This window comes from Vulpes lagopus, chromosome 3 (assembly GCF_018345385.1).
Source record: "Vulpes lagopus strain Blue_001 chromosome 3, ASM1834538v1, whole genome shotgun sequence".
NCBI classification, from domain to species: Eukaryota; Metazoa; Chordata; class Mammalia; order Carnivora; family Canidae; genus Vulpes; species Vulpes lagopus.
This window is the reverse complement of record NC_054826.1, coordinates 48,183,509-48,200,807: the sequence shown is the minus strand read 5'-3', so window position 1 is coordinate 48,200,807 and position 17,299 is coordinate 48,183,509. Positions and strand designations below refer to the sequence as shown.

General features: G+C 46.2%; 1 protein-coding gene and 1 long non-coding RNA gene across 2 annotated transcripts in view; one reads left to right on the top strand and one right to left on the bottom strand.

Moving 5' to 3' along the window:
- STK10 (serine/threonine kinase 10) overlaps nucleotides 1–17,299 on the top strand; it is a 113,450-nt gene that overhangs the window by 91,853 nt on the left and 4,298 nt on the right. The window contains exons 11-18 of the mRNA XM_041750552.1: nucleotides 294–417; nucleotides 1,037–1,216; nucleotides 4,857–4,949; nucleotides 8,251–8,380; nucleotides 10,090–10,214; nucleotides 11,664–11,852; nucleotides 12,358–12,483; nucleotides 15,836–15,949. Of these exons, the coding sequence (XP_041606486.1) occupies nucleotides 294–417; nucleotides 1,037–1,216; nucleotides 4,857–4,949; nucleotides 8,251–8,380; nucleotides 10,090–10,214; nucleotides 11,664–11,852; nucleotides 12,358–12,483; nucleotides 15,836–15,949 (1,081 nt within the window). The remainder of the gene's footprint in view (nucleotides 1–293; nucleotides 418–1,036; nucleotides 1,217–4,856; nucleotides 4,950–8,250; nucleotides 8,381–10,089; nucleotides 10,215–11,663; nucleotides 11,853–12,357; nucleotides 12,484–15,835; nucleotides 15,950–17,299) is intronic.
- LOC121488192 overlaps nucleotides 1,132–17,299 on the bottom strand; it is a 62,514-nt gene continuing 46,346 nt past the window's right edge. The window contains exons 4-6 of the long non-coding RNA XR_005986992.1: nucleotides 15,811–16,013; nucleotides 1,800–1,941; nucleotides 1,132–1,453 (exon numbers count right to left, since the gene is read on the bottom strand). This is a non-coding gene — a long non-coding RNA (uncharacterized LOC121488192). The remainder of the gene's footprint in view (nucleotides 1,454–1,799; nucleotides 1,942–15,810; nucleotides 16,014–17,299) is intronic.

Sequence of the window (17,299 nt, the reverse complement as noted above, 5' to 3'; positions counted from 1 at the left end):
TTAAGTATATAAAATTAAATAGTTTTAAATTTTCATTTTGCTTTTTGTTTCGTGTCTATTCCTGTTTTGTGTTCCTTTTGAAAAGTAGGCTACTCCTGTTTTTCTTAGAAATTTGTAAGCACTTCTTATACATTGATTATCAATGTATTGTCTGTCAATAAATGTCAAATTAAGCATGAATTCTAGTCATGCCTCTGCCCCAGACTTATATGACGCTCTTCCATATTCTGGCCTTCAGTATCTCTAGCCTGGAGTTATGTGATCTCTGACCTCCACATCCTTTCACCCTTCAGGCGCCAGGAGCTACGAGAGCTTCGGCTGCTCCAGAAAGAAGAACATCGGAACCAGACCCAGCTGAGCAGCAAGCATGAGCTGCAGCTGGAGCAGATGCATAAACGTTTTGAACAAGAAATCAACGTGAGTGTGAGAAAGGATGGGTCCCTGGAGGGCTTCTTGCTCCATGTTTTCTTTTTTTTTTTTAATATATTTTTTTATTATTTATTTATGATAGTCACAGAGAGAGAGAGAGAGAGAGGCAGAGACACAGGCAGAGGGAGAAGCAGGCTCCATGCACTGGGAACCCGATGTGAGATTCGATCCCCGGTCTCCAGGATCGCGCCCTGGGCCAAAGGCAGGCGCCGAACCACTGCGCCACCCAAGGATCCCCTCCATGTTTTCTTTAACGGCAGTAGAGAGCCCTATTCCTTTGGTTTCCTGGTCTCATGAGGCGTTGACTTGTACACACAGAATCTTACAAAGGTCCCAGTGCTTTTTTAGGTCATATGGGAGGATCTCCAGAGGGACACTAACCTTTGTTGAATAACATATTAGAATTTGCAAGGTAGATGGTCTGATCTCCCTTTTGCACATGAAGAAACAGAGTCTCACAGAGGTTAGGTGACTTGTCCCAGGTCACACAGCAAAGAGGTGGATGAGCTTGGATTCAAATCCAGGTCTGAAGATAAGCTCTGGGCCCCGCCATCTTCCTTCCAGGTATAAAGTAACTTTGCTGAATTTCTCTTTCTGCTCCTTCCAGGCCAAGAAGAAATTCTTTGACACAGAGCTGGAGAACCTGGAACGTCAGCAAAAGCAGCAAGTGGAGAAGATGGAGCAAGACCATGCTGTACGCCGCCGGGAGGAGGCCAAGCGGATCCGACTGGAGCAGGATCGGGACTATACCAGGTTCCAGGAGCAGCTCAAACTGATGAAGAAGGAGGTGAATATGTGTGGGGTGGAGGCTGGGGGATCTAGTTTGCAAGTGATCCATACTCCAGCTGAGCCCCCACTTTAGCAATAGAGAGAATTTTGGGGAGCTTGTATACCTGAAAAGTTCACATCCATGTGTCTGTATTTACGTGTTCCAGCTGTACCATGAGAGGCCACATCTCTGTCATTTGGGCTTTGCTTTCTTGTATTGAGTAGGTACCCAGGCAGTTTCCTGAACATCTCCCAGCTGAAAGAGAGCAGGGGAAAAGGAAGGGATGGTAGCCCAGGGGCATCTGAGATGCTTTCACCAGAAAGGGGGAGCTTGTGCTAGGTGGCAGATACACACATCCTCTGTGCCCTGCCCTCCCTCTCCCAAAATAGCAGTCCCCTAGTTGGCATCCACATGGCTCTTTTCTTTCCTCTCCCAGCTGGAAGAGGAAGTGGGGGGAGGTGGCAAAGAGGTAGATAGTCCTGAGACAAAGGTAGACAAATTTCCCAGCTGGCCCTGGGGAAGGGCATCTGGGTCCCAAAGAACAGCCCAGCCCACACCTCCCTCTGTGGAGCCTGCCACATACTTACTAGTCCATACTTACTAGGCCATTCCTAGTGTCCAGATGAACAGCCTCCAAGGGTGGTCTGTGGTGCTGCGGGCCTCAGAGCCCAGCTCCCGGATTGCAGTGCATGGGTATGACATTTGTTGTATCCAGGGGGCCTCAGGCAGCTGCAGGGGCAGAGCTGGGGTGACAAAATAAAAATTACTGCAAAATATGCACAATGAACAGAATGTTAGCTACTTAAAGTCAGGATCCATCAGGGTCAGGATTAGGGTAAGGTGAGGAGTTTGAGTCCTGCAAATATATGGCTGGATCCTGTCTATTTTAAATTTTGATATTCATGATCTTGTGGCATGAATTTTGATATTTTTAAATGTAATTTATCTTGATTACTGAGGTTTATGGTATTCTCTTTTATGTCTGAGGTGAGTGCCTTGCTGGCCTTACCTTGCTCCTGGCCCCCCTGCAGAGAGCTGGGCCAATGGGTTAGGGTATGATGCTGATACAGGCTTGGGAGTCAGGCCTGGTTCTTTGTCTTTGCTCTGGATCACTACCTGTGCTGAGCTTTGAACAGGCAACTTTCCTGAGTCCCACTTAACCTCTAAATAAAGCAAGAGCTATTTAGCAGCTCTCTCTCTCTTTTTTTTTTTTTTTTTTACTATCCACATGTACTGCATGATGTTGGATGCTGGAGGTACTGAGCAAAATAGATAGGGACCCTACTCTCAAGATGCTGTTCACTGCCATGGAAGTCAGTTGTTTTGGGCCATTATAGGTGTGTATTTTTATACCTATCTCTCCTTTCTTCCCGGCACTCCCAAAACACGAATATTACACCTTTGGTATTTTCCTGTAAGTCCTTAAAGCTTTAGTCTTTATAATCCTTTCTCTCTGTTGTTCATATTGCATATTTTTTATTACATGGTCTTCAAGTTCAGGGGCCCCTCTGTCCCCTCCACTCCACCCAAGCTCTATCCAGTGTTTTCTGTATTTAGTTTCAGAGGCTGTATTGTTTTTTACTTGTCTCTTTTTAAAAGATTTTATTTATTTTAGTGAGGGAGAGAGAGAGAGAGAGAGAGAGAGAGCATGCATGCACATGTATGTGGGAGGGGCAGGGGGGAGGGACAGACTATACTGACCGTGGAGCAATGCAGGGCTCAATCCCAGGACCCTGAGATCATGACTTGAGCCAAAACCAAGAGTCAGATGCTTAACCAGCTGAGCCACCCAGGCACCCCTTTTCTCTTTTTTTTTAGGGTTTGTATTTTTCTATGGTAATATTCTCTCTTTCTATTAATCTCAAGTATGTTTACCTTCACTTGATGGAGTGCAGTTATAATGGTTGCTTTAAAGTTTTTTGTCTGATAATTCCAATGTCTCTATCATCTTGGAATTAGCATGTGATGAATTTGTCTTTGAAAATTGGTCACACTTCCTGGTTCTTTGTATGGAGAGTGATTTTGGATTGTATCATAGACATTCTGAATGTTACAGTCTGTAGACTCTGGGTCCTGTTACGATCTAGAGAATGTGACTTGTTTTAGCAGGTAGTCTGATCCTGTTAGGTTCTGACCACAGGTTCTGTCTTAGCTTCTGTGGGTGGTGGCTCCAATCATAGTGTGGTTTTCAAAGCTCCTGCTATACTGTTTCAGGTCTGTTTGGCCCTGCTCAGCTCGGGGCAACTTGAGATGTGTGTGGGCTCATGCACAGAATTAGGGTTTCCCTCCTGCTGCCACCTTCTCTCTGGCATTCTTCCCACACACTCTGACCTACACAAGCCCCTTTTTCCTGGTCCTCTGGCCAGAACATGAGGTTTCTTACAGAGTTTTAGGTACCTTTCCCACTGCATCACTGTGTGGGTCTGGGATTGGTGCAAAGCCAGGAGAGCAAAAGGAAAAAAATTAAGAAACTAAAATATTAAGAGACTTGCCCCTCTCCTGGCCCCTTCTACAAGTTTTGACTCCTCTCATGGTCACCTGTTTTTTGTTTACTTTTCAGAGCCCTCAGGTAGTTGTTTTTGGTATTTTATCCAGAGTTTTTCACTGTAGTCAGCAGGAAAGAGAGGCTGTTTTGGCTTATACTCACCATGCCAGAAGAACTCCCCTGGAATGTTCTTTTGATCATGGACAGTATTTTTTCACCAGCTGCTCCTAAGAACCCTGTCAGTGAGTTTTGGGGTGTTAGGCACCTTAAAGGTGTGGACTCCTCAGAATTGTCTGAGGAACTCTGGGTGCCTTAGAGAGAAATGTCATGCATCTCTTCTCCCTTTTCTGTCATAAAAGACAGAAGCCCACTTCCAGCTGGCTTGAGAACACTTAGTGGCCTCTGACCAGGAGGGCAGACATGTCATGAGGAATCCTTCCTTTTCATGTTTTGGCATTGCTTCCTGACATGGATCTTCGTCTCAGGCAGGCCCCTCCAGGGTGGCCCACTATGGCCCCCATCCTTCCAGTTTACAACCCCAGAGGATGGTAGCTTTCCTTGATAGTTCAAGCACACATCCTAAAGCTCTCAGTGGCCAGCGAGGGTCATATGCTCATCTCTGACTAGTCCCCGAGGCCAGGGCTGGGAATATGGTGGAGGACTGCCTGCATCATTGCCCAGCCTAGCATCAGGGTGCGGTGGGGGCTGTCCACTCCACCTGCACCTTAGGAGCTGGGGAGATGGGACCTAAAGTGTACATTCTTAACCAGGGAGAGGGCACCCCTAAGGGGCTAAAAATATCTTTGCTTATTATAGTGGTTTAACAGATTCACGGTTTGTCTGTGGGGTTAATATTTCATAGGGGTGGGTGATTAGGAAGAAAATGTCTAGAAAGACTTGTAAGGGGACAGTAATGAAAAAAGGTTGAGAAAGGCTGCCTGAAGGAAAGGGAGGTGCTGCCATGAGAAGGGAGCATGATACCAAGCAGCCAAAAGCTGTATCTCTTTGCTCTGGGGGGACCAAAACCAGAGCCAGCAGCAGACAGGAGTAGGCCAGCGGGGGCTACCTGTCAGAGGGGCTTGATGGAGAGTGGGGTTGGGGGCCAGTGTCTAGGAAGCTGAACCTTGTCTTTGGTCTCCCTGACCCAGCCACTCTCTGCTGTTTCTGGTGCAGGTGAAGAACGAGGTGGAGAAGCTCCCCAGGCAGCAGCGGAAGGAGAGCATGAAACAGAAGATGGAGGAGCATGCACAGAAAAAACAGCTTCTCGTGAGTCCTTGCCCCACCTCAGTCAGGGAGTAGAGGGGTTGGAGAGTGACAGTGACCATGAATGATCAAGTTCTCCCTCGGTCTATGCGCATGCTTTGGTCCTTGAATACCCATCTCTTATTTTGAGTGCTTAAATCCAGCTGATCCTTATTAGCACCTCCCCCATGCAGCCTTTCTTGATTGCTCTCACTCCAGCTGGAAGTGAGCTCCCCTGCTTCTGGACACCCCAGCCCTTTACATCTACCTTCTCCAAAGCATTTAGTGACTCCTGCCTTGTCTTAGGGTTGTTTGTATGTCACATCTCCTTGAATAACCCAGTATATCCACCTGCCCACTTGGCATCTTTTGGAATCTCAGATGTCAAACCCATGATCTCCCAGATGCAGCTCTACTGTATTCTGAGGGGATCACTGTCTTCCATCCTGCTGTTAGGCCAGAAACCTTGTCATTCCTGGCACCTCCTTTCCCTCTAACCCTTTATCATCTTCTAAAGCGTGGACTTTTTTTGTTTTTTTAAAGCTCCAAACTATCTCTGGATATTTCCACTTGGTCAGCATCTCTGACTCCCTAGCCATAGTCATCTTTTGCTTGGACTGCTACAGTAGCCTCCCAGCTAGTCTCTCTGCTTCCTCTCTTGCTCTCCTGCAGTTTTCTCTCCCACCAGACAGTGTGATCAATATGAATTCCAAATCTGATCATGTCACCTTCCCCCATAGCCTTGTGTCTTGACAACTTTCAGCAGCTCCCACTTTGCCATAAGGCCTCTTCATGTGCTTACAAGGCCCTGTGGGTCTGGCCCCTGCCGGCCTCTCCCAGCTCAACTTAGTCCACTCTGCCCCAGCCTCACCAGTCTTCTCTGTGGCCCTTGTCAGACCACGTGCTCCTTTTTCTCCCACTTGGGAGTCTCTACATTTTGCTTTTTCTGCCCCTGAATGTACACTTAAAAATGCTTTGTATATTATCTGGTTGAGCATTCATGGCTTACCAGGGTAGGTGCTGTTTGTTTTTCCCTTTGCAGAGGTGACTCTGCAGTTAGCAGTATGGGGCATGGCCCCAAACTCAGTCTGTCTCCAGACTGTGTTCTCTCCAGAGAACACTGTCCTACAACCTGTCCCTTGATGCTATGATCAGAAAAAGAATTCAGGGCTGGGGAGGATCGGGGAGACGGCTCCTATCCCCACACGGAGAGAGCAGATTGGTTCTTTAAGAAGGCCATTTTGGCAGTGGCATCTAGAGACTAATCCTGAGGATAAATCATCAGAGAGGCTCACAAACAGCTACCAGAGTGTGAAGAGCAGCACCGTCTAAAATAGAGACGATCTGGAAACAACCTATTAGGTATTGGGTGAGTAAGCTATGATACACCTGGGCCATGAAATATTTTCAGCCATTAAAACTCATTTGAGGGATCCCTGGGTGGTGCAGCGGTTTGGCGCCTGCCTTTGGCCCGGGGCGCGATCCTGGAGACTTGGGATCGAATCCCACGTCGGGCTCCCGGTGCATGGAGCCTGCTTCTCCCTCTGCCTGTGTCTCTGCCTCTCTCTCTTTCTCACTGTGTGCCTATCATAAATAAATAAAATAAAATTAAAAAAAAAAACTCATTTGATAGAAGATTCCATTATGACATGCAGAGGTATTTTTAATTTTTAAAATAACGGTAAAATAGGGGCATGTGGGTAGCTCTGTTGGTTAAGCATCTGCCTTTGGCTCAGGTTGTGGTCCCAGGGTCCTCGGATTGAGCCCTGTGTTGGGCTCCCTGCACAGTGGGGAGCCTGCCCTCTCCTTTGCTGGTAAACAAATAAAAAATTACGGTAAAATAGACATAATTTAGCATCTTAACCATTTTTAAGCATACAGTTCAGTGATACCAAGTATATTTACACCATCATCTAAACTATCCCTATCACCCGGCATCTCTAGAACTCTTTATCTAGCAAAACTGAAACCCTTCCAGTTAAACAGGAACACCCATGATACCCCTCTCCTGGTCCCCAGGAACCACCATTTTACTTTGTCTCCACAAATCTGACCTCCTATACGTGGGATCATATTTTGGCCTTCTGTGTCTGGTTTACTTCTATTAACATGCCCTCAAGATTCACCCATGTTGTAGCACATCTAAGAATTTCATTCCTTTTCAGGGCTGAGTAATGTTCTGCTGTGTATTTATACCACAGTTTGTGTCTGTACTCTTTTGTCTGTGGATACCTGAGTTGTTTCCATCCCATAGCTATTGTGAATAATGCTGTTACTGGGACACCCGGGTGGCTCAGCAGTTAAGTGCCTGCCTTCAGCTCAGGGCGTGATCCTGGAGTCCGGGATCGAGTCCCACATTGGGCTTCCTGCATGGAGCCTGTTTCTCCTCCCTCTGCCTATGTCTCTGCCTCTCTCTCTGTGTCTCTTGTGAATAAAATGAAATCTTAAAAAAAAAAATCTATTAAAAAAATAATGCTATTACAAACATTGGTGTACAAATCTCTAAGTCCTTTTACATAATTTTTGTGAAATAATAGATGTAAACATGTTTATATAGATAGACTAAAACCAGCTCCTGGGTGATAGGATGCATGGGGATTTTTGTTTCTACTTATGTGTTTCCTAAAGTTTGTAGATTTTAATTTTTAATTCATTATTATGGGAAATTAAAAACATAAGCAGAAAGAGGTACAGTAGGAACCCCCTCATACCCATCATCTGATCTCAGGAATTAGGAACTCCTGTCCACTTACTCCTCCAATATTCTGTATTATTTTGAATCAAATCTCACACATCATATCATTTCACCTGCAAATATCTCAGTATGTATCTCTAAAAAAAATCCACAGTACTGGGACCCCTGGGTGGCTCAACAGTTGACCATCTGCCTTTGGCTCAGGGCGTGAACCCAGAATCTGGGATCGAGTCCCACATCAGGCTCCCTGTGAGGAGCTGCTTATCCCTCTGCCTATGTCTCTGCCTCCTCTCTCTCTGTCTCTCATGAATAAATAAATAAATCTTTTAAAAAAATCCACAGTAATATAAACATACCTAAAATTTAAATATTTAACAATAATTGCTTAATGACATACTTGCAGTTGAGCCATTATTTATATTTCCAATTGTCTCATGTTTTTTTTTTCCATTTGATGTTTGAATCAGGGTCCACATAAAGCACACATACAGTTGGTTGATGTGTCTCTAAGTTTCACATTTCCCCTACATATGTTTTCTTTGCTGCTCATGATGAATTCTTCTGTAATAACAGTAGAGGTCGAGATGCTGAAGCCAGTGCTGAAGGTCTGCCCTCCTCTCTCCCACACAGGACCGAGACTTCCTGGCTAAGCAGAAGGAGGACCTGGAGCTGGCGATGAAGAAAATCACTGCTGACAACAGGCGGGAGATCTGTGACAAGGAGCGCGAGTGTCTCACTAGGAAGCAGGAACTCCTTCGAGGTGGGTGCCAGAGAGTGGGCAGGTTCTTCTTCATCCTAAAACCAAATAGCATCCTTCAGGGCAAAACATGGGGACAGCCCCTATTGAAGTCAGCAGTGAGGCTCAAATACCAGTTGTCACCGACATTACTTGACATTATTCCTGATGTTGAGGAAAGAAGCAAGCAAGTAAAGTGACGCAGAGTAAGTAGAAATTGTAAATAAGTATGCTGGGTGAATGGAGATGGGGACAGAATTGAGCCCCTTACTATAGCTATCACGTATTGAGAGACTGCTTTGCTAGGCCGTGTGCCAGTCTTCATGGCCCAGTCTCTTTGAATCTTAACCTTCACACAACAAGGCGTTTTTGTAGATGAGGAAACAGAGACTTGCAGAGCCACTATGCTTTGCCTGGGGTTGCTCGGCCAATGAGTGGGTGGTAGAGTGGGCCTTGAATGTGGATCTCCTCTTGAAGCCGAGCTCCTTACTACCCTGGAGTGGTAGCAAGGTACCTCTGACAGGTTATACTCTGGCAGGTCCTTCACAGCATGAGACCTTCCAGAGACAACCCCAGTGCAGGCTACTCCTAGAGGGAGGGCAGAGGAACTCCTGGGGAAGGAGGGCTTCTGTATTTGGAGTCTCTGGGATAGAGCTCTGAAGGGCAGTAGGGCTTAGGGTTTTTCTATAGCCCCAGCTTTATCTCCTCTATGCCTAGCAAATGTTTGGTGTGGTTTTGTGGAGTGTTCAAAGAAAGCGGCCTTTAAATGGCCCAAAATCTGTTATGTTTAAAACAATTGGATGGATGAAAATTTGATTTTGGTGCCTATGGGCTTTTGAGCCACCAGTCCAGCCTGTTGTGAAGAAGTAAACACCATAGGGCCAATGTACAAGCATTGTCTCTGGCTTACTGCGACAATGAATAAGCTTCAGCCAGGGCTGTGATGGCCAATGCAGCTAAGCAGTGTATACCCCTCAGTACTTGGGTGTGGGGGAGTAAAATGGGGTCCTTGATGTTCTGAAGAGCCACAGATGTTTCAGGAAAGCCCTCATTTTCTGTTTTTGTCCCATGATGTCTGGAAGAACCACTCTACTTTTGGGACAGTGGTTCTGATTTTGGTCAGAAATCCAAATCACTGTTGTGATGTACTGTGGGCAGTTACCGGTTTTCACAGATCAGGAATGCAGTGAAATAAACTGACCATTTTAGTGGCTTGAGCACAACCCACTCTGTGTCTTGCAGGGCATGAGGTCTTCATCTGACACCAGCTCCCTGCCCGTGGCTGAGCAGAGGATTAGTTAACAGACTTCAAATCAGAAAATCCCAGATACTGCTGTCTCAATAATATATATATAAGGGATGTGCAGTGGCCAAGAGGGTCTCACCTATTTTCCAAACGAGGAAATAGTGACAAGAGGGCTGTCCTATCTTCTTCACGGGGTTTCACGAGCCCTTCCCAACACTGAACATAAACATGTCTCCCAAGAACATTTCTCTCTCTGTGGTATGGTTGGCAGAGGCAGGAGCCGAGGCCTGGATAGCATCTGCTACCTGTCCCAAATCCTAGTGAATGAGCTGGGTTCCAGCCTAAGTCTCTGGTTTCTCTGGCTGCTGACTCCAGTCACTTCCTGGTGTACCACACTCCTGGGAGCTATCATCTGATGCAGAGCAGGGCCGGGCCGGGCTCAATGGGCTCTGGCCATTAGCATCTCATCAGGCCTTATCCTTCACAGACCGGGAGGCAGCCCTGTGGGAAATGGAGGAGCATCATCTGCAGGAGAGACACCAGCTGGTGAAACAGCAGCTCAAAGACCAATACTTTCTTCAGCGGCATGAGCTATTGCGCAAGCACGAGAAGGTGAGGTCCTTGGCTGGGCAGGGCACCAGGGCTGCCACCAAAAGATGTCATGGCACCGTGAGGCCACACCGTCTTGGGGTGCTACTTGAGTACCATCTGTGCTCCCAAGAGGAGCCAGGTGTTGGTCATGGTGAGGCCTGGGGAGGTTCCTGGGGGATGTCCTGCCTCAGGTGGAGGGGCCAGGAATAGGGGAAACTGAGCAGGGAAGCAGATGGCGGCTCATGCACTGATTCAGACATCTTAGGGTGTCTTTCCATTTTCCCCTTATCTCTCTCTTTCACATACATTCCCTCAGATTACTTTTAAACTTAAACACCCCCTCTGGCTTCCTCTGCCAGGAAGCCTTCCTTCCTGAAGGCCGCCTAAGACCAGGCAAGGGCCCCTGCTCTGTGTGGCCAGAGCACCTTCTACTTCTGTGTAGTTTCTGTCTTGGTTTGATCCCCTTAGTGGGAACAGAGACAGAGAACCAAGGTCTGGATGTATGGTCAGTGGCTAATTATAATCCCTAATCTAAATGCAATGATGGCAGTCAGCATAGGGCTGTGGTGGTTCTGAATAAGGGTGCCCAACCTGGCTAGGAAGTCAGGGGAGGCTCCTTGGAAGAGGTGATGGTCATGTCAAGTTTTGGAATACAAATAGGTGTTATGTGAAGAAAAAACTCAAATTTATTAAAACCTTTAATTGACACCTGCCATCAAGAATGATGAACCATTGGGGCACCTGGATGGCTCAGTGGTTGAGCATGTGCCTTTGGCTCAGGTCGTGATCCCAGGGGTCCGGGATCTAGTCCTGCACTGGGCTCCTTGCAAGGAGCTCCTGCTTCTCCTTCTGCCTATGTCTCTGTCTCTCTCTCCTTGTCTCTCATGAATAAATAAACAAAATCTTAAAGAAAAGAATAACGAACCATCCCTGTTACTGTACATTTTGCTCTGAGGTAGTAGCTTTAATGGCATGCCACCAGAGATTAGATGAGAAGGCATTTAGAAGGTGAATATCCAAAACATTAACAATAACAAAAAGTAACATTTTCTGTTCTTGCTTTAAAAATTAACAGTAGGAAAAAAATAAAAATAAAAAAATAAAAATTAACAGTAGAGGATCCCTGGGTGGCTCAGTGGTTTAGTGCCTGCCTTCCGCCCAGGGCCTGATCCTAGAGTCCCAGGATTGAGTCCCACATTGGGCTTCTTGCATGGAGCCTGCTTCTCCCTCTGCCTGTGTCTCTGCCTCTCTCTCTTTCTCTGTGTCTCTCATGAAAAAATAAATAAGATCTTAAAAAAAATAAAATAAAAATTAACAGAAGTAAAATAATACTAACTTTGCTCTGCTAAGAGCCACAGGGGGCCATATGGGTCCTGGGCTCCTGAGTTTGTGTGGCAGCCTTGGGCCTCTCCTCACACCCCTGGGGCCCAGAGCACACTTGACCTCAGCTCCTGCTGGCTGTCCTCTCAGGAGCGGGAGCAGATGCAGCGCTATAATCAGCGCATGATAGAGCAGCTAAAGATGCGACAGCAGCAGGAGAAAGCACGGCTGCCCAAGATTCAGAGGAGTGAGGGCAAGACACGCATGGCCATGTACAAGAAGAGCCTCCACATCAATGGCGCGGGCAGTGCCTCTGAGCAGCGCGAGAAGATCAAGCAGGTGGGGGCTCTGTGGGTGTATTAGCATGGGGACAGATGCAGGCTCGGTGAGTCCTGAACCTTATGTGGTTGGGGAAATAGAAAATACCGGCTGCAGCACAGGGTCTTGGAAGCTGGGGTGCCAGTTACACCCTGGAAGCCTCATAAGCCCCACAATGACGACCTCTGCCCCCTGCCCTGTTCAGATGCTAGTGCTTCAATCCTGCGGCTTCCTCTGCTGGCAAATCCCTTCCTCTCATCTGCCAAGCCCCTACTTGGATGTCACCCATGTGTCTTGGGGACACGGGAGTTGGTAGTCTTGGACTCCTGTGATTCCTGTGTGGTAACAACATGATGTTGTGTCCCCACCAGCCTGGGTCTCTGCTCAGGCCATAGCCTGAATGGTATAGGGCACTAGGGCTGTGCACAAGCCAAACCCTCTGATGGGACCTTCCAGAACAGGGTGGAGGTTGGCCCCCCCGGCCAGTCTGTGGCCCTCTGAGGCACTCACCCTCTCTCTGTTGCAGTTTTCCCAGCAAGAGGAGAAGAGGCAGAAGTCGGAGCGGCTACAGCAGCAGCAGAAACATGAGAACCAGATGCGGGACATGATGGCACAGTGTGAGAGCAACACGAACGAACTGCAGCAGCTGCAGGTACAGCCTTCCCTGCCCACCCGCCCCTGCCAAATCTCAGGCTGCCTCAGTTTCCCTCAGGGCAGTCCGCTCTCAGGGACCAAAGACTCTACAAATGGGGAAGGAGTCTCCTCAGAGGAGCTTGGGCGAAAAGTTTTAATCCTGCTGTGTAATGTTGGCCATCTCCTTCCATCACCTCCCAGGCTGTAGATCCTGCGTCCATAGAATGGGTATGGGGTGGGGGTGAGAATTCCTATTTTGTAAGATTGGAATGAGGCTTTGTAAATGAGATGACTGAGCTGAAAGTGCCTTGCCTGGGGCCTGGCAGTGGCATGCTGCTAGATTTTTTTGGTCATCACGGTGTCTTGGGACAGGGTATCTTCATATCCTAATACCAAAACCAGACATTACAGGTAAGGAAAAACAGCAAACCAATATCTCTCATAAACATGGATGCACAAATCCTCAACAAAATATTAGCAGATTGTCTGCAACAACATATAAAAATAATTCTACACCATGACCAAGTGGGCTTTAATCTCAGGCTGGCTCAACATTCAAAAATCAATGTAGGGCAGCCTGGGTGGCTCAGAGGTTTAGTGCCACCTTCAGTCCAGGGCATGATTCTAGAGATCCGGGATTGAGTCCCATGTCAGGCTCCCTGCGTGGAGCCTGCTTCTCTCTCTGCCTGTGTCTCTGCCTCTCTCTCTCTCTCTCTCTCTGTCTCTCATAAGTAAATAAAATATTTTTTAAAAAATCAATGTAATCCGTAACATCAGCTGGCTAAAGAAAAATGACATGATCTTATCAACAGATGCAGAAAAACCATGACAAAACCTAGCACTCATTCATGATAACACTCTCCGTAAACTAGGAATAGAGGGGAACTTCCTCAACTTGATAAAAAAACACCCACAAAATCCTACAGCTAATATCATCCTTAATGGCAAGAGGCTCAAAGCTTTCCTACTGAGATCAGGGAAGGGTATCCTGGTGTTGCCAACCTCTTGGTGACCCTTTCCCTAGGGAGATCCTGACCTCTTCAAGATTCCTGAGCTTGCCCCGTACCTGAGGGGCACCACCCCAGGAGCTGGTACTTGGAACCCCCTTGTGGAGAGCAGGGCATTGCCATACCTGAAGGATGGGCCGGACTCAAATCTCTGTGATCTCAGGAAATTGCTCGGGCTATTGGACCACTTGTCAATTTCTGGACAGGCAGAGGTGTGGAGGAAAGATGACAGGCATTGAAGCCTGTCACGTAGGGACTCTGCCATTTGTCGCTATGTGAATTTTAGGCATCCCCCTCACCTGCATCTGTTTTCCTATCCCTGCCTCATGAGGTTAACTGGGAGGATTAACTGAGAGAAGCCATATAAAGTGCCAGGGTCCCAGCTCTCACAGGTTACAGGTACTCCATGCTGCTAGAGTACTGTTGTTTTTCTTTTTTTTTTTCTTAAGATTTTTTAATTTATGCATGAGACACACACACAGAGAGGGAGAGACATAGGCAGAGGGAGAAGCAGGCTCCTCATAGGGAGCCTGATGTGGGACTCAATCCCTGGACTCAGGATCACTACCTGAGCCAAAGGCACACGGTCAACCACTGAGCTACCCAGGCATCCCCCTAGAGTACTGTTTCTAACTCCATCGATTTCTAAACTCTCCAAAGCCAGAGCTTGAAACTCAAAATGAAAATCTCCCAATGGGTCCCACTCTTTCAACCCAGTAGGGTTGAAGGCACTTTCCCCTTGCTTTATAAGCTCCTTATAAACTACAAGATCGATTATTTGTGAGGAATCAACAGGGACTTGACTCTTCTGCCTGTGAGAAATTCTAGGTAAATTTTGTGAGGCAGATAACTTAGAGAGAGAACAGTAAAGTTGAGAGTGCCTCAGTCAGGTCCGTGTCTTCATCCTTACCACAGATCTCTTCTGAGGAAATGATACACAATACAGAAAATTATATAGTTGATATAAATATTTTTACATATAGATTATCTTAGTTCCGGCTGCTATAACAGAATACCAGCCTGGGTGGGTTAAACAGCAATTTATTTTCTCATAGTTTTGGAGCGTAGAAGTCTTAAGATCAGCTGCCCTGTGTGGTTTGGTTCTGATGAAGCCTCTCTTCCTGGCTTGCAGATGGCTGCCTTCTTGCTGCATCCTCACATGGCAGAGAGAAAAAGAAAGCTACGTATCTAGTGTCTCTTCTAAGGACACTAAATCCCATCGTAAGGGCCTGACCTCCAGGATCTCATCTAAACTTAATTATTGGGATGCCTGGTGGCTCTAGTTGAGTGCCCGCCTTCAGCTCAGGGCGTGATCTTGAGTCCTGGGATCGATTCCCACATCAGGCTCCCTGCATGGATCCTGCTTCTCCCTCTGCCTCTGTCTCTGCCTCTCTCTGTGTGTGTCTGTAATGAATCAATAAATAAAATCTTAAAAACAAACAAACAAACAACAACTTATTTCCTAAAGGTCCCACCTCCAAATACCATCACACTGGGGATTAGAGCTTCATCAAAGGAATTTTGGGGAGACAGTTTAGTTCAAAGCACAGAGTACAGTGCTATTTAACATAGTGAAAATTGGGTTGCCTGGGTGGCTCAGTGGTTGTGTGTCTGCCTTCAGCTCAGGGCATGATCCCAGGATCCGGGATCAAGTCCCGCATTGGGCTCCTTGCGAGGAGCTTGCTTCTCCCTCTGCCTATGTCTCTGCCTCTCTCTCTGTCTCTCATCAATAAACAAAGTCTTTTTTTTTTTTTTTTTAAATAAAATAGTGAAAATTAAGAGCAACCTAAGTGACAAAAAATAGGGGAATGTGTAAGTAAATTTGATGAATCCACACTGGGATATTCTGTAGACATTAAAAATGATTATGAAAAATATTAATTGTTGTAGAAATGTTTATATTATAGTGTTAAGGGTAGGGGGAAGCAGGTTTCAGGAATGTATATACAGGGTGAGCCAGACAACATCTAGGACATCTAAATTTTTGCAGTGGTTGCCTCTAGTAGTGAGATTAGGGGACATTTTTATTTACTGTTAATAGTTTTATTGTTTTGTTAAAAAGACATATATATTCATGTTGAAAAATTCAAACAATGCAAAAAAGCACAGAGAAGGAAGCTGGAAATGACTGCAGATCCCATCATACAATAAGAACTGTTAACATGAGTATTCTGAAATATTCCTTCAGGCATCTCTTGGTATGTACATATTTATATGTATAGTTTCATCTAAGTTACAATCAAGGAGAAGAAATAATACATGAATAATGCTGGTGCCATCATGGCTACAGCATGAGGTATGTTTCAGCCCTCTGCATCTCTGTCTTCTGAGTTTCTTACCTGTTCTGCCTGAAATTTGTTCTAGAATGAAAAGTGTCACCTCCTGGTAGAACACGAAACCCAGAAGCTGAAGGCCCTAGATGAGAGCCATAACCAGAACCTGAAGGAATGGCGGGACAAGCTTCGGCCACGCAAAAAGGTAACCATGTCTGGGCTTGTGGGCTTGGTGGTAGGCTCTTCACCATGTTGAGTCCCAGGTCTGCCTAGGATGTGAATATAGATATATGTAAGATACAGATTTATAGATTTACTTTAAGAAATTGGCTCATACGATTGTGGATAGCTGGTAAGTCTGAAGTCTGCAGGGCAGGTTGCAGGCTAGAGACCCAGAGAAGGGTTGATGTTGTAGTTTTGAGTCCGAGGGTGGTCTGGAGGCAGAATTCCTTTTTCCTGAGAGGGACCTCAGTCTTAAAGCCTTCAAATAGTTGGACAAGGCCCACCCACATTAGGGAGGGTAGTCTGCTTTACTCAGTCTACTAAGTTAAATATTAATCACATCTGAAAGTTCCTTCACAATGACATCTCAATGGGTGTTTGACAAACTAACTGGGTACCATGCCTTGCCAGGTAGACACATAAAATTAACTGTCACAGGGTCTCAGCATGGTCATTTGTAAAGTGGAGATATGAATATTGTACTGTACTGTACAGTGTTGTGCAAGAAGTCATCAGCCAGCCCTTAGTACAGACTAGGGACATACTCATTTCCTTCTATTCCTAAACTGAGGAGACAGTTGCCCTAATTACCCTTGATCAAGTATCCTGAAGCCCTGAGGTTTGTTCTGCCATCATATATCAGCTCCACTTGTTCTGTGGTCTTGACAAAAGGCAGCTGCCCACCTCAGCTATATAATGGAAGTCTTTGAATTGAGGCTTCCCTACCTGCGCTAATGGAGCTTTCTGGCTGGAAGCTGGCCAAAGGTCCTAGACCTTCCTGTTAGCAGGCCCGTGTTTATCATTTTCTGTAATCATGGTCTTTTGGGACTTTTGATACTTGACATTCAAATCAATAATGCTCCTGCTGACATAGGTCGAGTCTGGTATAAGGAAATAAATGTTCGCCTGGTTCTCTTCCCTTGGCACATCCTGAGAGGGAGTTTGAAGATGAATGATCACATTGCCTTTAGCAGCTGCCTCATATTTCCAGGGCACTGGGGCTTAGGGGAGGTACCACAGTATATGTCAGGGGAGCTGCATTGCATTTTGCCTATGGGGGCTGCTATTTTGCAGAATTCTTTGCAGAATTATCTGTCATTAGCTGCCTGGGTTACTGTTGGGACACTGAACCAGAAGTGATATAAAAGTTCTTTTATACTCTTGGATTATAGTCCACAGTCTTGAGCTGTATAGGGGAGCAGGGGAGATGACTATACGCTGTGGAATAGTTTTAGAAAAATTCAGGCTTATTTCTTTCAAACATGTACAGAATATCTGGTAGCACCAATAGAGTATTGCTTGGGTGACAGTAAACAGAGTAAGTCTTCCCTTC